Source organism: Sorex araneus, chromosome 1 (assembly GCF_027595985.1).
Source record: "Sorex araneus isolate mSorAra2 chromosome 1, mSorAra2.pri, whole genome shotgun sequence".
Classification (NCBI taxonomy): Eukaryota; Metazoa; Chordata; class Mammalia; order Eulipotyphla; family Soricidae; genus Sorex; species Sorex araneus.
The window spans coordinates 395071035-395094127 of record NC_073302.1 but is presented as its reverse complement, the minus strand read 5'-3'; the positions used below and the strand labels follow the sequence as shown (position 1 = coordinate 395094127).

General features: G+C 34.4%; 1 protein-coding gene across 1 annotated transcript in view; it reads right to left on the bottom strand.

Annotated features, from left to right (window-relative positions):
• The window catches only part of SEMA3D (semaphorin 3D), a 219728-nt gene that overhangs the window by 43966 nt on the left and 152669 nt on the right, over positions 1–23093 (bottom strand). The window contains exons 8-10 of the mRNA XM_004602146.2: positions 17765–17907; positions 5031–5145; positions 3870–3939 (exon numbers count right to left, since the gene is read on the bottom strand). Coding sequence (XP_004602203.1) covers positions 3870–3939; positions 5031–5145; positions 17765–17907 — 328 coding nt within the window. The remainder of the gene's footprint in view (positions 1–3869; positions 3940–5030; positions 5146–17764; positions 17908–23093) is intronic.

The following is a 23093-nucleotide window of genomic DNA, read 5'->3' as shown; positions in this document are numbered from 1 at the left end:
CTAGTTCAATGCACACTTATTCATAAATTCTATCAGGTAGTGCAGACAAACTTATTTATTATATTTGTTCAATAGGTGTTGTAGACAAATGTGCCTGTGTCCTCAGGGAGCTTAAAACACATTATCTTGTGTAAAAAAGAATAGAATTTGTTAATAATTATATTGAAGGTAAACAGTTGAGCTAATGGGCAGGTCCATGGATGGCTATTCCCAAAATAAAGTAGACTGGAATCTTTTCATAGAGGAAGAAGAATTTATATTGATACTGGATGATATATCTAATGGATAAGTAAGAATTAGGAAAATTGTAGGACTAAAAAAAACACAATGAAGAGCATAAACAAAACGTATTTAGATGCTCTTGAATTCTTTTAACTTATTTTAGCATAGCACCTTCTAAAACATCCTAAAATAAATTTGCATTTCCTGATTTAAAAAAATGAATAATAAAGATATAAAACCACAAGTGTATATAACTTATTTGGTTTTTAATGTACTTGGTTGTCCATACATATTGTTTATTATTAATTTTATCATATACTATTTTAATATTTGTTAATTAAAATTGTTGACAAAATCTTTTGTACTCATTGATTTCTGATTTTACACATAACACTTACCTAATTTCTAAAGTTAATAATTGGAACCCCATATCTTATATATAAAATACATGATAATACTACAAGTTTTTGCAAACTAGTAATAAAAATTGTTAGTTATGTTATCAGATGTGTGGTTTCTGCTTTATTTCTGGAAATTAAAGACATGTATTTTCTTTGCAGGGAGAGGGAGGCCACAGCAGGCAGTTCTCAGAGCTTATGACAGGTTCTCTGCTCTGGTAGTACTCAGGGGACCATGTGCAGTGCCAGGGATTGAACTGAGGCTGGTTACATGCAACATGTATCTTTGCCCCTGTACTAACTCTCTGGCTCTAAAAGACATTTTCTTTGTGTCTAACACAATCAGTTATCTCAAAACTTAAAAATAAGATTACCCTTAATGATCCAAGAGACAAAGCATCTCAATACTACATAAGTGAACTAAAAATTTCCCAGCATGAATCGATTAATCGTTAATTTTCCTAAAATAACAGTAGTGGAAAATTGAAGGAAGTGACAGTAAACTGCCAACAAGGACAAAACTGGGTGCTAAAGGAAGTGATTAATTTATAAAATTATAAAATTATAAAAATCACACAGTCTGTTTATGACTTTTTTTTTTTTTTTTTTTTTTTGCTTTTTGGGCCATACCCGGTGATGCTCAGGGGCTACTCCTGGCTCTGCACTCAGGAATTACTCCTGGTAGTGCTTTGGGGACCATATGGGAGGCTGGGAATCAAACCCAGGTTGGCCGCATGCTAGGCAAATGCCCTACCCGCTAGGCTATTACTCCAGCCCCTTTATTTTTAAATTAATTATTTAATTGGCTTTGGGTTAGCCTCAGTGCTGCTCAGGGACTACTCCTGGTTCTGCACTCAGGAATTACTCTTTTTTTTTTTTTTTTTTTTTTTGGTTTTTGGGTCATACCTGGTGATGCACAGGGGTTACTCCTGGCTCTGCACTCAGGAATTACCCCTGGCCGTGCTCAGGGGACCATATGGGATGCTGGGATTTGAACCCAGGTCGGCCGCGTGCAAGGCAAACGCCCTACCCGCTGTGCTATCTCTCCAGCCCCCAGGAATTACTCTTGACAGGGCTCAGTAGGCCATATCAGTTACCAGTGGCCAAACCCGGGTTGGCTGCATGCAAGGCAAGGCAAATGCCTTATCTGCTATACTATCGCTCTGGCCCCTATCTATGACATTTATAAGGAATGAGGCATCATGATTAAAGACTGCTATTCCTATTGACTAATTTATTTTCTCCTTGAACAAAAGATATGCATGTATCTGAACTTACCTCAGGTTTTAGGGTAGTAATTAAACATAAAATAATGGTGAATTATAGAAATAGTACTTGTCACTTGCCTTGCACACAGCCAATTGGTGTTTTATCCCTGGCATCCCATATAATTCTCTAAGACCTACCAGGAGTAATCCCTGAGTTCTGGGCTAGGAGCAAGGTTTGAGGATAGGGAGATGTGTCCCAAAGAACAAAATAAATAAGTAACAATAATATGTTAATGAATTACTCCAATTAAAGAGATTACCTATATTGCAAATTATAAGTGGACAGAAACTTGGTAGGAGAAAGAACAAACTGACTTCATGTTAAGCTTTCTTTCCTTTTTATTTTTATTTTTAAATTTTTTTAATTAGTGAGTCACCATGAAGGTACAGTAACAGATTTACACATTTTTTTACTTGTGTTTCCCTCATACATGTTAAGCTTTCTTAACACCTATCTCTGCCTTGTGTGTTGGACATATAGCAACTTCAGTGAAAGTTCTATGAGTATAAAGATAATAAGAGCAAAAGTTCTGAGCTCCTTAACTTGATTAACTATAGACACATGCTCTTCCTGAACTTTTAAATTTCTATATAAATGGGCAGAAAGTGTAGTACAGATAGAATTCTAGGACTTTTTTATTCTCAGACTTAGTCTAATTTTTCTCAATACATTTTTAACCAATAGTACATCTGAACTTATACATAAGCTATGGTGAACTTCATGAGGAAAATAATGCACAGAAAAATAATTTGCCTTCAAAACATCTTAAAAATTTTTTCAGAGGTAGACAAAATATATATTCCTCTGATACCAATACCACTACCACCAATTCATTCAGTATTAACAGCTACTCATAAAGACTGAAGTATAGTTATCAAATAGTGAAAGACATTTCAAAGAAGGTACCATTGATAGCAATATCTTTACAAACTGAAAATATGTAAAGACACATATTAAAGGTAATTAAATATAAGTTATTGAATTAAACAAAATTAAGACAATAGAGCTCACATATATTAAAAAAAATCTTTAAAGATTCTGGGATAACTTGGAAGTAAGTCATTGGATCTGTGATAAAAGAAGACATTAGTACAGAGAAGATTATAGGGTACAAATCAGGAAAATATTTTAAATTTATCTCATGCTTACTCCTACTTGTTTTTTTTTCCTTTTTTGTGTAAGTAATACCATGCATTAACAAGTAATGCTTAAACTGGTAGTTCATTGAAATGGTATAAACAACTACACTCCCATACTTCTAGAAGTGGACATATAGTGATATATATTGACATTTTAAAAATAACAAGTGTTAGGAGCACAGCACAGTCTAATTAGTGAACGATTAGGTCAGCTTTGTGTTTCTTTGTTTTTGGGAGGCCACACCCAGCAGTGCTCAGGACTTACTCCTGGCTCTGTGTTCACCGATCATTTCTCATGTGCTCAGGGGACCACAGGTATATCAGGGACAGAACCTGGGTCAGCAACTAAATGCAGGGCAAATTACCTTACCCTCAGGACTAAGCATTTAGGTGCCTAAGGCAAGCATTTCTTCAGAACCATTTTTTTTTTGTCACAAAGCTTGATGATTTAGCATGATTGTTATGTAATATATCTTTGTGCCCAGTGATTTTAGTCTGGGAATCTGTCTGATGGTATATATGTGCTCACTAGGGAATGGTACATTTACATTAGTTTCTGAGCATCATGAGCACAAACTATGAAAATATGAAAATGTCTAGGCGTAGGGGAATGGTTAAATACATTGTGGTAGTGAACTAGGAGATGCTATATTGTTATAAAAAGAACAAGGGTGCCTTTAGGTATTGATGTTAAATAAAGATTTCCAGGGAGCATAATAAATATTAAAAATCTTTGCATGACAACTACCTTTACAAAGGAAGAGATGGAAAGAGTACATATTTATTTTCTTACATACGTTAGATAATTCTCTAGAAGAATTATCAACGTTTTTGAACATACCTGGTTGTGGTGAAGACTCCATATACCACAGGATTTCTTTCATCTCTTGTAGGGAGTAAGTAAATATCTTCTATTTATGGGGAAAAAATCCCACAGTTACTTTTTTTTTTAGTATAGTATGTTTGCCTTTCTTAGTTAAATACTTTCCGAGATTGGAAAAAGTACACAAAAATCAGTTATCAATGAGTATCATTATGTTGCACATAGTAATTAAAAAACTAATTTTCTTACTAGTAGTGTGACATTTTAATCTGTTAGGTGTTTATCATTTATAAACATGATAGTTCACTTTGATAACCCCACAAACTTTTCAATCGCAAGCATGTTAGTAAAAATAGAAGATACTAAACAAGAAAAAAGTGTTTTATCTCCATTGTGTGATTGTGTCAATTTCTTACTTTTTTCAATTATTTGGTCACAAAATAAATAGCTAGACAAGTAATTAACACAAAAGTTGTACTAACCTGCATAAATAATATTATTTAAGATATTATTTAACAAGTAAACATATTTATAATAAGTTATTAATGAATATGAATATACTTTAGAGGAAAACAATGCTGACAAATCATGAAATGATACAACTGTTTTTGAGGGGTGTAAAACCAAATATAATTTAAAAATAACATCTTAATACCTAATTATGCTAAATTTATATATAAGCAAAAGCTATTTTCCGGATCATGTTTGAGAAAAGCAAAAGCAAAAATGAAAGAGAAAAAACTGCAATACTTTTCTGAGTAGTCTTTTTAGATGGAAGAATTCACCAAATTTCTAATGTGTCCAGCAGAGGGCATGAGCCGAATAAAGAACCCAAATTCTTGACACTCTAGGTGTCAAGAATTTGCCACCTTCCATAGTTGCAGTTAGCATTGAGAATGGATGGAATCTAAAGTCGCAGAGTCAGAAAATTTCTGTCTCTTGCTTTATTTTTGATTTACTCACTAAGACAAAGAAGTCTCAGAAAAAGAGATATTGCTTCATCTAACATAATGTCCACCCAAACCCAAACACTTCAATAATGTTTGTGTATTCAGATTTACTTAGTCATTCCTATAAAACAGGTTATGGGCTATCGTTGCGCATTTGGGGTAAAACAAAATCAATGTCAAATTTCTTAATTAGGTAATAAGAACTTTTTACAAGTGATATGTGACTTACGAAGCTCATCAAAATGAGTATCGGCCCCATCACTTCCAGGAATTGAACAAATCAATCTGGCCTTAAGAAAAGTTGTCCATTTGTTTATCAGGCTGCGTTGTCCTCCTACATCATTCTGAGACATAAAGAAGTGAAAACTGTAAAGATACAGACTTATAAATACAATTCTTGTATCAACTAAAATTGGTGGTTACTGTAGAGTCTGCGTTTCATTAATGTCATTGCTTATAAGACAGAGAGCCTTTAGATTTAAGTTCTTAAACTTATGAATGAGAAAAGAGGCAAACTTTTGTTTGTTAACATAAATGCTTTTCTTATGGTAGAATAAAAGTATTGTAAGCAATAAGGCTCCACTTGTGAGCAGCTGGATGCAAAGTTACGAAAAATATGGACAACTGAGAATCAAATCTCATCTCTGCCAGTTTTCACTCTGATTTATAAAGGAATATTTAAATATCTATGTTTCCTTATCAATAAAATAGTATTAAAATAGTATTAAATACTTACAATATAGTTACTTTGATGATTAAATAGAAAAGTTTATTAATATGTTCAGCAAAGATCAAGATAATTGTTTTACGTAAATATCATCACTTATTTGGATATTACATGTATTGCTCAGATCAGCATTCCGTCTCTTAGAATTTTACTTGGTTTCACCCAAAAACTAGTCTTTTCTAAACGTAGTAACCTGTGAATCAGGCACTAACACAACATAAATATGTATATATTAGCATGGAAATCAAATCAATTTTTTAAATGCTAATTTATGTTTTGCATGTTTATTTACTTTGAAATGGTTCAATCAATAGTTCTTAGGACATTTACCAAAATATAAGCAGTAAATATATGAAATAAAGTAAAAAAAGATTATTCTATTCAATAATTCACCACAAAATGATAGTTATTTTTTATTTAATAACCTATACATGACCATCAAATTAATAAGACTTTTATTTAACTCAACTGGATCTAGTATGTTTATAGTAAATTAAATAAAAATACTTTGTGATATAAATGCATGGTTTGTTTTTTGTGGTCCCAGGAATTGAATAGCCACAATTCTGCAATAAACGGGCTAGAGGGGAGTAAGTTGAGTAAGATAATTTCATTAAAGAGGGGCTAGAGAGAAATCCAGTCTTAGCTACACTAATCGTAACAGAAAACTCAAAAGACACTTAGATTTATGGAACACTGAGGAGGCAAATGAAATCCTGGAGACCAGAGCCCTTTGCTATCTTTAGAGCCTATGTATCTAACACTGAGGGTGCAATGTGATACCTAGAGTGAGCCATGTTTTACACTACCATCTGCTAAACACTTGAATCCAGCAACATTTTTATATAAATAATAATATAATTTAACATCTATAAAGAGCAATAATTTAAAAAGTAATTTTGAATAGAACAAAATAGTCTCTGTATAAATTTCTACTTCACAAATAAAATTACACCAAACTGTGAATTTTGTCTCACTGTTCTAAGTGCTAAATAATTACAAATCACATAAATCAATTCTTGAAACACATATGCATCTGAGATCAGATTATTGGAGGCTGATTATATACCTATAGTTGGAGGCTGATTTTATACATATAGTTGTGTGTGTGTGTATGCGTGTGTAGTTTGAGCAAAAATACAATTATCACAACTCTGCTTATCTAGCACTTGGAATAATAGAAGACTTCTGTGGAAGTATTCTGTCATTGATACTGTTCAGAATTGCTTATACATAGTAATAAAAAAAAATCAAACTGCCATTTAGTTGATTTTCTATTACTCTTTAATTCTCACCAAAAAAGAAATACACTCCTTTTTTCATGTCACCCAAAGAATTTGTGTCTTCTCTGAAGTTTCTTTCAAGTGGGAAAAGCATCTTCACTAAAGACAGTTAGGTTTAACATTATCTTTAAAATAGTAGGCGGGGTGGGTTCATACATGCAGAAATGGGTTCAGGAAATTATCTAGGCCATGGGAGCTACAGAAAAAGAAGAGCAGGTGAAGCAACTTAGGACATGTATCAAAGTCAGGATAAACTGTGTTTAGATGAAGGCCAGAAGAAACTGAAATTAAGATAAACCAAAGTATGGAGGAAGCACTATAGCACTGTCATCCCTTTGTTCATTGATTTGCTCGAGCGTGCACCAGTAACGTCTCCATTGTGAGACTTGTTACTGTTTTTGGCATAACTAATACACCACGGGTAGCTTGCCAGGCTCTGCCGTGAGGGCGGGATTATCTCGGTAGCTTGCGGGCCCTCAGAGAGGGGCAGAGGAATGGAACTGGGTTGGCCACATGCAAGACAAATGCCCTACCCACTGTGCTATCGCTCCAGTCCAAGGAAAGCATTATAAAAGTTAACTGCACTATGGTCAAAGAAAAGTTAAGGAAAGGTATAAAGCAAGGCCAGAGGCATATGTGTGACATATGCAGAGGCATAATACACAAGGATGAGTAAATATTTAACAAGTAACAAAGAGGTAAAATAATAAGCTCTATATTTTAAAACAGTGAATGTGAACAATATATTCTATATAATGACCAAGTACGATCAAGTATCTATAATTGCTCCTAAATTTATGTTTTGTCCATAGCACTTATTTTATTTTTCTATGGTAAATATAATCAATATTCAACTAAGTGTTGGATTATTTAAGATGTCTACAGATGTGAAGGTATATATGTAAAGACTTTCATTTTTTCTTTTTTATGAGTCGATGTTAGTACATGACTGGATCTTTAGAGATTAATCTAATGCCTCTTCAAAGTATATGTCACCACATTGGCCACCGAAGAGCTAGTCCAGGCTCCCTTCCCATTTTCATCAAAACTTTTCCTTTTAAGGTGAATATTCTTTAATTAGTTAATAACTGCAAACTCAGATACCTAATTGCTTGATTTTCTTTATCAAAAGCCTTATTTTACAAAATGGGTCTCTAATAAAACTTTTATATTTTAATTTTTACACTGTTACATATATTAAATTTTCTTGTGTACTACTTTAATTGTCAACTCAGCAATAAATACTAAAATTCTGTGTTGTATAACTCTTACAGATATCAAATACATCTAAAGAATGTATCAATGTGGGGCTGGAGCAATAGCACAGCAGGTAGGGCGTTTGCCTTGCATGCGGCCGACCCGGGTTTGATTCTCAGCATCCCCTATAGTCCCCTGAACACTGCCAAGAGTAATTCCTGAGTGCAAAGCCAGGAGAAACCTCTATGCATCACCAGGTGTGACCCAACAAAAGAAAGAAAAAAAGAATGCATCAATGACCATGAACAGAATTCCAGGGACTAGGTCTGATTTAATGCTTTTCCCCAAGCAGAGTAATTTTTTTAAATTAGCAAACAGACAAGTGAAATATTTGCTCCACCATATTTCTTTAATAGATAGACTTTAATATAAAGTGTCACAACTTTTGTCATAAAAGCAACTTTTTTTTTAATTTTGGGGCCAGAGGAGGTAGGTGTCAGGACTCACTTCTAGCTCTGTCCTCAGGAATCACTCCCAGCTAGCCTTGAGGGGAACACATGTGGTGTTGGGGATTGAATCAGCGTTGGCAATATGAACAGCAGGACCCTTAAGTGTTGTACAACTCTTCAGACCCTGAACAAACACTTTATCGCACTACAATCAAAAGTAACAACAAAGCCCGAAACCGGTCTTTACTTCCTATTCCATGAGCAACTGTACTGAATTTTGGACAAATCATGACACATTTCTATTTTGTTAGTTCCAATTTTTTGGAAAGGAAGAATGTACCTGTACTGTGTTTTTTAACCTGTCAAATAAAATTTTCAATATTATGAACAAAAAAAAAATCTAAATGCTCTTGCTTCCCCATCTAGTTGCCTTCCCATGTCCCTCAAGGAATAAAAAGATAAAAACAAACAAAAATCCAGGTCAAAGATGAAAGCCACCTGCTATCAGCAGGGAGACAAGTCTAGTTCTGGTATAAGAGCTTTCAGGAAGGATTAGAAGCATTTAATGGCTGCATAGTAACTCTTACTGACATCCAGAAGCATGACCTGGGACAGCAAAGTTCAATCACAAGGAGTTGTATTTCTTCTGTAGGAAGGTGTCAGCTGGCTGACTTTGTTGACCAGCTCCCAGTTTCTGGATTTGTTTGCAAATCCACTCAATCCCCTCTGAGAACTTTAAGCCCTTAAGAGGGCAGAGAGGGAGGTAACCACTCTTATACCAAATTGTCACCTCCATGCTTTTCTTGTGAAGTTCTAAAGAACACAACCATCTCACTAACACAATAGATTTATTATTGAGATGTCACAATCACCAGCTTTTAGTCACCAATCACTTCTCTATGTATCTATTTATCACAGTTTCTTTGTGGTAAAATCACCAAAGCTTTGGCATCCTCTACACAAAGATACAGAGAAAAGTAACAAAGAAATTAAATGTAAATATGGTCAATGTGGGTGGTAAGGGTAGAGAGTGTCTGTTTTATTCTTTGTAGCTTTTTTTTGAAATGTTTAAAACATTAAATTCCGAAACAATTAGTAGAAGAAAAAAAGCCAACCCTATGATGAAATAAAATACAAAATATTTCATCAGCATTAAAATAAAGCAATTCTGTGTTCTCTGCTTGGGTGATGGCTGCATAAAATTAAATATTGTGCTCTGCTAACCACAGTATCTATTCATATGTACATCAATCATGGGACAATTGAACGACAATTCCACTTTCCTTTGACTGTCCCAGCCACTCAAGTCCTTACATAGACACAAGAGCAGCTATGAGTTGTCAAGTATGGACTTTAATTGAGTGTGTCTTTTGACCTTTGGGTCAATATGCTGGGTTCATCTGTTAAATCTGTAGCATCTCTTTTGAGAATTTCTCAGCACTTTATAAATATTGTCATTTCTACCTGCATACTGGGAAATAGAAGCACTTGGCAAATGTAATTATTGATTTGCAGCACTTAGGCTCTTAAATCTTGAAGATTTATAAACTAGTGGAGTCTTGGAGACATTTGTGAACACACGTTAGATTATGCTTTTAGATTATGCGTTAAAATGTGCATTCAGAAATTTGCAGTCATGGTACTGTTTTTGTATAATTTTATTTTGTTTGCTAAAGTATTTGCCAATAGAATAAAACTTTTATTTTATTCTTTTACATTTCAGTGTGGACTGGAGCGATAGCACAGCAGGTAGGGTGTTTGCCTTGCAAGCAGCCGACCTGGGTTCAATTCTTCTGTCTCTTTCAGAGAGCCTGGCAAGCTACCGAGAGTATCCTGCCCGCAGGACAGAGCCTGGCAAGCTACGTGTGGCATATTAAATATGCAAAAAACAGTAACAAGTCTCACAATGGAAACGTTACTGGTGCCCGCTCGAGCAAATTGGTGAAAAACTGGATGACAGTGCTATAATGCTACATTTCAGTGGCCACAGATTTTCTCTTTTTTCAGTGAACCAGTCATATGAAATACTCTAATAATATATTTAAAAAGAAGACTCATAAACTGAAATTAAAATACAAAGAACACTATTTTGGTTTTCAAGTTGATAAACACTGAAAAATGACACACTGTTAGCATTTAAGCAACAAAACCTTTGTTACTAGAATTAGAACTTATTTATTCTCCTTATCTTCAAATGCAGTTTATTTGCCCAATACTGTTCTTCTGTATCTAGGTGTAGCAAAAGAATAAGAATCTAGGAGACACTTTGAAAACCCTAACATATGCATCTCTCCCTCCCCGCAGTATTAATTCTATTTATTATTAGTGTAATTCTATTCATTATTAGTGACACAGAATCTCAGAATCTCAGATATTTTATCTTGAACCAACACCACCTTCTTCTTTTTAAGTATCATTTAAATACCATAGCTAATATTGTTGTATTAAACAGTATTCTAAATCAACAAAAATATTTTTTCTCTCAGCAGAACTATCACAATGAGGGTAGTACAAAGATAAATCTTTTTACCCTTCTGACAAATGCAATAAATAAGATTATGGAAATTTAATAATCTTGTTTTTTATTTACTACCTATTAAACTTCAAGATAGCATTCATAGTCTTTATTTGACTTATCATTTATAGAGACTCGCACCTTTTAAATAGTATTGTGTCAAGATAAATTATCAAATTGCCTAAAGACCCATTTGTGCCACGAAGTATGTATTACAAGTATATTTTATATATAACATACCAATTTATGTATGTGTCAACATATTTCTATGTTTATGTATACATTCAGATATATTGCAATTGAACTTTTAGAGAAATAGTTCAATCTAATTCTCTGTCTTATCTAAATTTTCACTGAGCTATTTCTGGGGAAAGATTGTAGAATGTCTTTAAACCGTACAGATGGCATATATTGGGCTATAAATGTCATTATTGATTATAAGGATCATGCACACACAGGATGGCCTTCTAGAAGCCTGAAATTATGATCATGAGGCTTACTAGTAAAAATAAAAGCCCAGAACATGATATCCAGCAGCTCCTAAGAAAAGCATATCATGAATATTAAAATAGACTATTAAATTGAGAGAAGCTTAAATGGAGTTATCGTAACACATCCCATTAACTAAGAAAGACAGTGGCATAATATATACCCACTGGATCACAGGTGGGTCCTTTATTTTCAGCTTATGAGTCTTCTTTTGAAAAACAATATTTCAAGTGACTGGAAAAGTTAAAACTGTTTCACATAGTCAAAAAAGTTGTGGTCACTAAAATGTAAAAGAATAAAAAAAATTTTCTTCCTATCATGAACAACTTTGTAACTGTGTATCTCACGATGACAATAAAAAACTGAATAAAATTTCTTCTATTTTATCTACTAAAAGTCTTCAACTACATGAATAAAAGAAATAAAATTATACAAGCTCAAAAAACTCACACACAGAGAACAAGAAAAAACTTTCATAACACCAAAAAATTGTGTGTGGCAGGTATTGAAACAGTGCTGCTTTTAAGGGACAAACTCCATATAAGCTTTCAAGGCAAAAGATTTTTTTCCTTTAAAAAGAATTCTGGCATTAAGAGATGACTGTTTTAGATTTGCCTTGGATACTAGAAATGGAGAACATGTTTTCCTAACTGCTTCAAAAACTTGTAAAGATTTAATAGAAGTTCAGGATTTGAATATTACACTATGGTAAAAAAACACATTTCTAAGATTGAACATTTTAAAATTAGAAAAGTCTAGATTGCTAAGCAGTCTGTTTAGGAAAGTTCCAAATTCATTAATTTAAAAAAAATAGCTAGTCGGCAGGATAAATCCTTGCCTTGGAGTTTCTGACAGGAAAACAGATGGAAATAAAGCAAAAGCACATCTGTAACTCGTGGGCTCTAAATCTCTCATGTAGGTTGTAAGTGAGACACTGAAAGTAAGCAAAACCCCCCACAATTTGGACATCAATAAATACAGAAAGTGTCATCAGTCTAAAAAAATACAACTCTTCAAAGGCTGTAATTGTCCCCCAAAACCGCCATATATCAAAATAGACAATGTGAGTGGAATTGAAGCAAAGGGCTATTAATTAGACCTCCAGGCAAGTTATGTGAAAGGACCATCCAAACTGAATTCCTGGCAAGGACAAAAGGAATATAGCAGAATAAAAAAAAAAAAACTGGCATAACCTACAACTGGAATCTCGAGTGGGCTAGCCTAAATAAGCTAATAGACAACAATAGACAACACTTCCAAAAATGAACAGAATCCAAAAATAATGCAAAACAGCCTTGAGGTAGAAATCACAATCATGCCTCACTGGTATTTCCCCACATTAACAGTGGGTCTTTAAAGGAAACTCTCTGTCTCTGCCTCTGTCTCTGTCTCTGTCTCTGTCTCTCACACACACACACATACACAACACACCTTTCTCTGAGATAAATATCATACAGATAAACATAATAAAGGATCTTTTAAGACTAACTTGAAAAGTAAATAGACATAAATCTTTACAGGGACTGATTTCATGCTCTCACCTGTTGAGCCAGTCAGCATTTATGACCTGGCTAAGAAGATCTGCAAAATTTACTGTCTATAAAAACAGTGCAGGGTCATTGAAAATGTTAAATATTAGAACCAAAATATTAGGGAATTGGACTTGGAACTCCAAAGTGGTTCTAGTTTGGCACCTTATTTTAAATATTAAAAAGGTAGGTAATTTAATTGAAAGTAGAAACAGCATTTGTTTTCAGCCATATGCAATGATAAAATACTGGGTCTGGAAGAGATTATTTAGATTGGGGTATTTATTCTATGGCAATCAGGATCAACAATGCCCTAGGGAACTAACTCCCCAGTTGTCTTTACTTCCTAGTGTTTCTCCCTGTCCACTTCTCCATTTTTTCCTTCTGCTTCCTGGGCCATATCCAGCTTTGTTCAGGTCTGACTCCTGACTTTGTACTCCTGGTGGTAGGTATTTGGGAGACCTTCATGGATGATGGGATAGAGCCCGGGTTGGCTGCATGAAAGGCTAGCACCCTACACGCTGTACATAAGGCTCTAGCCTCCCCTTTTACTATTCTTTCCAACAGTTGCATTGATGAAATTCTTCATTATGTGTCTATAATGTATGTCACATGTTTGACTATGCCCAGAAAAAAAGATCCATCTTCTAAGTATAAATATTGCTGAAAATATATGCCATTTTAACTTATGGTGAATAAAATAGAATATCTTTCCAAGAATGATTTATAACTAAGCTGTTCTTAACCTGCAGTACAATCTTGTACTCCTTAGCACCGTTCTGTGATTTGATTCCAGCCACATGCATGGCATGTATGTCATCTTTGTGTTGATGTGCATGGATAATTTTTAATATAACTCACACTAGTGTGGCCATGCATTTATACTATTTACATGCCAATTTCTCATAACAATTCATCTGCTTAAACAGAGAAAGGTGTTACCCTTGTTTTCCAGCATCTCCCTCCGTACCTGTCATATTCAAATTATGTGATCTCATTTAAGGTTTATGTTTCCTTTGTAACATAATCATAAAAGATAAATTATACTTATATTCTAGCTTTAAAAAACTGAGCGAATAAGAAGCATAAAACATATGTGATCTGATTTTTTTGGAGGAGGGGTCTTGGGGTTTGGGCCACACCCAGATATTACTCATGGCTAAGATATTACTCATAGCTCTTAGCTTTAAGATCACTCCTGCCAGTGCTCGGGCATCACTCCCACAGTGCTGCCTTTATTTTTTATTGTGGTCACACTGAGCAGTCCTTGGATAGGAGGATACCATGCAGAATTAAGGATAAAAACCAGGACCTCACACATACACAGCAGATGTTCTAATACTCTTCCCCATCTTTGGTCCCCATTCTCTGCTCTTTATTAAGCATCATTCTTCCTCATGATTATGGTCTTGCTCTTTGATCTTGAAGTATAGAACTTCTGGCTAATTTCAGACATTTCTACGATTTTACCCAATACATTTTCTGAAATTTCTTACTTTTTTACCTTCTTAATACATTTTTCCTCTCCTTGTAGGACATCACTTCTTTGAAATTATTTTTCTTTTTTAAAAATTGCTGGAGTCACACTTGTTGAGATTTGGGATGTGGGTTGCCAGAGCCACACCCCAAAGTTCTGAGTGGCCACCAGAACAACCTCAATTCTAGGGTTAGGAGCATGTGGAATAGAATCAGGGCCTAACTCAGGCATGTAATGCAAGTATTTTTACAAAAAAGCTATACAACCCTTCCTTGAAAACATCTGTGAGTTTCAATGAATGTGTACATTTCTCAGCTCTGACTTCTATTACATGATTGTGATGATTTGTGCCTCTCTATTACTCTCAGTTTATTAAGCTTTTAAAGAAAATGGACAATGATTTATTGCCCAGGCCTACTGTATTTTGCACAGACCTTATCTTATATTTTGTGGTGGTGTTGAAATAATAAGGTAATGAATAGTAAATTATAGAGTTTAAAGCATTTCTCTTATTCTATAAACAAGTTTTTGGTCATTTTGTGGATTGTTTTTTGCCAATATAGAAAGCCTAATTTTTTTTCTATTTCTAGAGTTATTTATTGGTCTCTGAAGCAAGGCTGGTAGTAGAGCTTACATGGTGGTGCTGGAGTTGATTCATGGGGGTAGAAAGTCTGTTCTTTACCAATCTCTATATACTATGATGGAAGAATTATATCTTTAACAGGTCAATGTAACACATATTACTTTAGCTAAAGAAGTAGGAGACTTAATTTTTGAGAGTTCTTCAATGAGCTGAAGCTTATTAGTTTAAAATGAAAACAATAACAACAAAAGCAAGCAAAACAAAATCCAAATACTTCCAAATAATCGGTGCACTGGGAATATTCTGGATGAATAAAAAACAGAGGACTCCCATGTTACTGGAAAATCTTTGTAAGTGAAATAAAATGTCCACAGTTGACTTGTAATTCTACCAAGACCTCTTCCTTTTTAAAGATTTTCTTCTATATTGAACTAAATATAGTTTTATGGACTAGGTGTACATTTGCTAGTATTATTGAAAGTATAGAACACTATAATTGTCTCATGGGGATAAATAAAAAATAGCAAGGAATAATATGTTCCAAATGTTAAGAACCATTTTATGTGGCATTTCCATAACAATGATGCTGAGTAATAGTTTTTAAAAATTAGACTTGCTATTGTTTTGCAGGACTCTATATTTCTTAGAAATTTAAAGACATTTTAATCATATTAGTGAAATTTCCACCTAAAAGTGCTCATTTTTAGCCATAATTTAGTCCTAAATTATTAAATAAAGTTTAAAACATGGGTGGGACATGCTGCAATTAAAAATTACAAAAAAGCATTTGGTTATTATTTGACAGATGAATGAATCAACTGGGAAATTCTGAATATGGTGTTCATTTAAAATAGTGACTGAGTAAAGAGACACACTAATGTGAGAAAAACAGGATTTGTTTTGTTTTTAAGGAAATGCATCCATCACATTTCTTTATTAGATCTCACAATTTGTTAGCTATTTATCCAAAGACAATAGCATGACAAAATCTTGCTGTGTGGCCTCAGAGTTTTTGTTCTGGGAAGATCCATGCACAACAACTCTATCATTTAAGTTCTACAAGAGTCTGTTCCTAATTCAACTAAAGTACCTCATGGCCAATACAAAGAAACTAGATTATGACTGTAAGAAATCTATAGTGCCCATTGAGATCTCAACAATAAACCTACCATTCAAATTAGCCTCAAATATATTTTTACTTACTGGGATTAAGAATATTATTCCGCTCTAAATGAATTTGTATCAAATGAATTAGAACTATCAAGAAAGAAGTACTGTACTCATACACAGAACAAGTTCTGGTTATACACTTGCATCAGAAACTGATTTTTGCAGCACATTTAATTAATTGTAAATCTTCAATGGCATATTTAACATAGCTCATTTATACAAATGTTGTCAAAACACAACACAGCTTTTCAGTGCTTGGATTCTGTTGTTAGAAGGCATGCTTCAGTACACCAATACACCAGGACTACTCCAAGCAATGGCCATTCATCTCCAGCAAAAGGTTTCACAAGAAATTACTGTGAATTCTTAGAGTCTAAAAGAAAGAGAATGCTTCTCAGAGAATCTGTCCCCTGGGGGTGAAGGGATCAGTGGGAGACATTACTGGTTAGGACACTAGGTAAAGAATGATCTGTGCTCACAAGTTGGTCTCATTCAAACACCATGTTTTCATTAGTACTTTTAAAGTGCAATGGTCGTTTGTATTTCTGCCCCTGGAAGCATTCAAAAGCCTAAGGGCACAGATGAGACAAAAGTGATAGGCTCAGATGGAAGAAAATGAAAAGTTTGTATAAGACCAAAGAAAGCTTCACACTGAAGTATTTGTTAACTTAACAGCTCTTCTTTTGAACGGCAGAGTTTACCTGAAGGGTCTGTCTTTTGAAGTAAAGTGATTTCAGTGAATATAAAGCCAAATAAAAACCATCAAACTGAAGTGAAAAGTAGTATTGCCATAGCATTATCATTTTTTGAAGCTTTGTTCATTTAAATGAGCTTGAACAGTTAAGATAGAAGTGATTCAGTTTATGTTTTATCTTGCAATATGTACAACAGCAAATATCAAAAAACTATTTGCAATCTTTTTCCTATGTAAATGTTTTATAATTTGCTCTTTTTATCTACCCACTTTCCTAATTTTTGATCAACGTAAATATAACATTTAACATGTGGGTTTTGATAAAAATACAAAATGTGATTCTATTAATTTTAATATTCTTGCTATTCTTCTAAGCTAAAACCAACTTCAAAATAAGATTATTTTAGAGTATCTTTGCATATATTTATTGTTTTACCTCATCATGTATACTTCTCTCTCTAGAGCTGCCCACACTTTCTCTTGAATGCGTTACATTTACTTTGTATCCTTTAAATAAAATTTCTTTGCTTAGAATAAAAAAATTAATGAGTGTACACAAAAAATTTTAACATAATAGATGAGGAGAAAGAGTGAGCTATTTCACTAACAATAAATAGCAAAGGGATCACCTGACAATAAAATAATCAACCTGCCAAAGATATATACTTCATACCTCAGAGCTAGAAAATAATCCAAAAGATTGGAAAAAACTTTAATACATTTTTCTTTTTTAATTTTGGACATATAAATTATACTTATAAGATGCCAATTATGAATAAATAATATCAATTTTACTTTAACATTAAACAGTTAGTATATGTTCATCTTAAGTAAAATAAATATATCTTGCCTTACAAACTCTTCCAACTCGAGAAAGAATGGTCTTATCAGAAGTGCTGCCTTCTTGAGATGATTCACGAAAAAAGAAATATATCTTATCATCATCTGGATTATAGGTGTCTGGTATGGGGAAGGTTCCAACAAATTTTGCGCCTGATTGAGAAGAAAGGAAATTAAAAAAATCAAAATGCTAACATAATTCAGCCAAGATTTCAACTCTCATATCTTGTAGGTAAAACAACTACGAATAAAACAATAAAGAAGAACCAGAGGTGGAATGTGGGAAATGAGACAGTCAACCATGACACAATGTAGAAACACTAGAAACACAAAGTAACACAAAAAGTTCTTACACAGGTTCACTCTGCACCCCCCAAAACAGGTGAGAACATAACAATAGTGTGGATGATACATACCACTGTTATAATGAAACTTAGTCTTTCAAATGATTGCATATTCTCTATGTGGGGTCACTGCTTTCTAATTGCAAAGCCTAGTATAAAGATGCGTATTAAGAGCTTAGAAAAAAGCCATAAGTGCATCCATGTTGGGCATACTACATTACTTTTTAGGTTTTGTGTAATTTTTCTAAAAGGGAGTCAAAATGCAGCCACCAATAGGGCTTGGAACAATTCCAGTGTGGGTCTGGGGTATCTTTTCCAGAATAATATCTTTTCTCTACCGCTTGCTCTATTTATGACCTTGCAGATATTATGGCTTCTTTATACCTCAGTTATCTCATATTTACTACGAAGCTACCCATATGATTAAAGGAGATGGATGAGTAATATAAGAACCATGTGATTTACTTTATGTGAAACACTAGCTGGCAGTTCCTGACACATAATAAGCATTAAAAAATACTCATCATTATTAAGATGATGGCTGGCCTGATAATTTCCATTAGTAATATAACCACCAAAGGAAAATGAGAAGACAGAGAAATAGTTCAGTCGTAAGGTAGCTGTCTCTCAAGCAGACAACCTGGCTTTGATTTCCTGGCACCACAGGGAGTTTGTCCAGCACTGCCAGGAGTGATCCCTGAGCCTAGAGCCAGGAGTAAGTCTTGAACACAACAGGCTGTGATTCCCCCCAACAAAAAGATTGAAAATCAAGCACATATCAATGAAATTATATTACTAATCTATAGCTGTTTAAAATGATGCAGTTATATTTCCACTTCACCTGCAAAGGAGCAGCAGGCTCAAATAGCAGCATTTGTGAAGCGTTAGAAGATAATTAAACATTAACATCTCCAGATTTTGAAGCTGAGGCTGAAGACAGTATCATTCAAGATCTAGAAGTTGAACAGAACCTCTCTAGGATTCATTTTGAGTGCCTCAGATGTACTAAAATTTAGGAACAGCCACCGTTTTTTAGGTACCAGCTGCAGAACCAGACACTCCATCCCATTCTTCTATGATTAAATTTTCAAATGACTTATGTTTTCTATTAGTAAAATCTTTTTGTACCTCAGATGCTGGACTGGAGTGATAGCACATCGGGTAGGTCGTTTGCCTTGCAAGTGGCAGACACAGGTTCGATTCCTCTGTCCCTCTTGGAGAGCCGCGAAAGCTACTGAGAGTACCCCACCCGGATGGCAGAGCCTGGCAAGCTACCAGTGGCATATTAGATATGCCAAAATCAGTAACAACAAGTCTCACAATGGAGATTTTACTGATGCCCACTCGAGCAAATTGATGAACAACGGGACGACAGTGCTATAGCGCTGTTTTCTATATATGTTTTACAGTTTAATGTATCCTATAAATCCTAACAATATAAAAAAGTAGCTCAGATACATAGGTATACTAAATTTTAAAAAGTGTATATTAGTGCAGTGTATATAGCATGTATACATATATATATATACATATATATACACATAGTATATTTTACATAAAAGTATATACCTTAGAGATCTAAGAGAATATAGGATTAAAGTGCTTGCTCTGCATGCTGCTTTCACTGAGTTTATCCCCAGCACAATCTTGCAATCACTGAGAGCAACTCCTGAGCACAGACTTGAGGGAAACATCCAAAGACAGAATCAGAGTTGTAAACCCTGCTACCACCAAAAAATATATTATATGCCATAAACCAAGTATCAAAGAATTCGCAGGCCAGAGAGATAGTACTGCATTTGAGGTACATGCCTTACATTCAACTGAATGGGGTTCAATCCTGAACTTGGAACCTTCAAGCCCCACCAGGAGTGATTCCTGAACAGAGTCAGGAGTAGGCCCTTATCACTGCTAAGCATGGCCCCCCAAACCAAGATAAATAAATATATAACTAAAAACTTTACTTATGCAATAAATTAACCCCTTTGTACTGAGTAAACAGTGAATCAATTTGGATTACTAGTTTCTTTTTAAAAAATTACGGATAACTTGAGTTTTTGATTATGAATTAACCAGATAACAGATCTATAATTGGGTATGTCAGGATTAATATTATGTATTCCATTAAAGCAAATAAGACAGAATGCATACTGAGCAAGCATGAAAGGAATTCAATTAAGCAGAATGATGGTAATACCAAGAAGGAAGCAAGTGTACTGGGAAAGAAAAGAAGAGAAGACAACTTTTAAATGGCAAGTAGGATATAGAAAAAATATAGATGTTGCCTTCTCTAGAGTTTTTCCAGTGCCCAATCTGTTGGATACCGTGAGTATTGAAAATTGTTCCCTGTATACATACAGCAAGTGGTCAACAGCTCAGTAAACAAAACTTCACAAGATCCTTCAAAGGGCAAAAGTTAATGTTTGTCTCCAAGTGCTAGGTAGTTCAGTCTTTATCATCCCAGCTTCTCTTGATCAGCCCTATCCAATCTCTTTTCTGATGAATGAGAAGATTTCAAGGAAAGGCAAAAAGGTAACATGTGCAAGAATTTTCCCCCCTTTGCTCTGCATTATTTCCCTGTTATTTCTCTGAACCTAGAAGACCAGAAGATTTTTCGTTGTGATGTTGTTATCAATTATATAAAAAATAATTAAAATACTATTTCATTCATTTTTATTAATCTTAAATTGGTAGGATCTGATATTAATTCTACTAAATGTTTTATTACTTTCCATATGCACCCCTATTTTAATTTCTGATCAATCACTAATACTTAATTTTGAATCTAAGAGAACAGCAAAAATAACTGAGCAGAAAAATAATCTAGGATTTTTGATTTTTGATTAAACATAAAACGTATTCTTTTAAAAATATTTGTGGAAGGACCAGAAAAAGGAACCCAAACCTGACCAAAGGAAAGAAATAATAAAAATTAGAGCAGAAATTAACAACATGGAAACCCAGAAAACAATCCGAAAGGTCAAAGAAACCAAAAGCTGGTTCTTTGAGAAAATAAACAAGATTGATAAACCGCTAGCAAAAGTCACAAAGAAAGAGAGAGAGAGAACCCTAATAAACCGAGTCAGAAATAAAAAGGGGAACATCACAACAGAAACCAAGGAGATTAAAAAGATCATTAGAGACTACTTTTAAAGTCTGTATGCCACAAAACAAGAGAACCTAAAAGAAATGAATTAATTCCTTGATTGCTACAATCTCCCAAGACTGAACCAAGAAGACTTGGAATACCTGAATAGATCCATTAATATCAAGGAAATTGAAACTGTAATCAAAAGTCTCCCCAAAAACAAAAGCCCAGGTCCAGACGAATTCACTGATGAATTCTTCCAAACATTTAAAGAGGATCTGTTGCCAGTTCAACTCAAGCTTTTCCAGGAAATTGAACAAACAGGAACCTTCTCAAACAGTTTCTATGAGGCACATATCTCCCTAATATAAAAAGCAAACAAAGACACCATTAACAAAGAAAACTATAGACCAATAACCCTGATTAATACCGATGCAAAGCACCTCAACAAAATATTAGCAAATAGAATCCAACAACTCATCAAAAAGATCATACACCATGACCAAGTGGGATTCATCCCGGGGATGCAAGGATGGTTTCACATTCAGAAATCAATCAACGTAATCCATCATATCAACAAAAGTAAAGATAAAAACCATATGATCATATCAATAGATGCAGAGAAAGCATTTGACAAGATCCAACATCCTTTCATGATGAAAACTCTCACCAAAATGGATTTTGGAGGAACCTTCCTCAAGATTTAGTCAAAGCCATCTACCATAAACCTATGGCAAGTATTATCTTCAATGGGGAAAAGCTAAGGGCCTTTCCTCTAAGATCAGGGACAAGACAAGGATGCCAACTCTCACCACTGCTGTTCAATATAGTACTGGAAGTATTTGCAATAGCTGTTAGGCAAGAAAAAGATATAAGGGCATCCAAATAGGAAAAGAAGAAATCAAACTCTCACTATTCACAGACGATATGATACTATATGTACAGAAGCCTAAAACCTCTACTAAGAAACTCTTAGAAACAACAGACTTGTACAGTAAAGTCGCAGACTATAAAATCAATACCCAAAAATCCATGTCCTTCCTAATTACAAACAATGAGACACAGGAAAGGGACATGAAAAAAAGCAATCCCATTCACAATCATGCCCAGAAAATGGACTTCTACAAAGAAAACTATAAAATGCTACTCCATGAAATAAAAGAGGACATGAGGAAATGGAAACATATCCCCTGCTCATGGATAGGGAGAATCAACATTGTCAAAATGGCAATACTTTCTAAAGCATTATACAGATTCAACACGATCCCTATAAAAATACCCATGAAATTCTTCAAAAAAATGGATCAAGCAATCCTGAAATTCATATGGAACAACAAATGCCCACGAATAGCTAAAACAATTCTTGGGAAAAAAGATGATGGGAGGCATCACCCTCCCCAACCTTAAACTTTACGACAAAGCGGTAACAATTAAAACAGCAGGGTACTGGAACAAAGGTAGAGCCATAGACCAATGGAACAGGTTGCAATATCCTTACACACAATCCCAAATGTATGAACATCTAATCTTTGATAAGGGAGCAGGAAATATGAAGTGGAGCAAGGAAAGCCTATTTAACAAATGGTGCTGGCATAACTGGACAAACACATGCAAAAGTATCAGCTTAGACCTCGACCTGATACCATGCAAAAAAATCAGATCAAAATGGATTAAAGACCTCAACATCAGACCACAATCCATGAGATACATCGAAGACAGGGTCGGCAAAACCCTCCACGATATTGAAGCTACAGGTATCTTCAAAGATGACACGCAACTGACCAACCAAGTGGAAACAGAGATAAACAAATGGGACTATATTAAACTAAGAAGCTTCTGCACAGCGAAAGATACAGTGACCAAAATACTAAGACAATCTACAGAATGGAAAAGGATATTCACCCAAT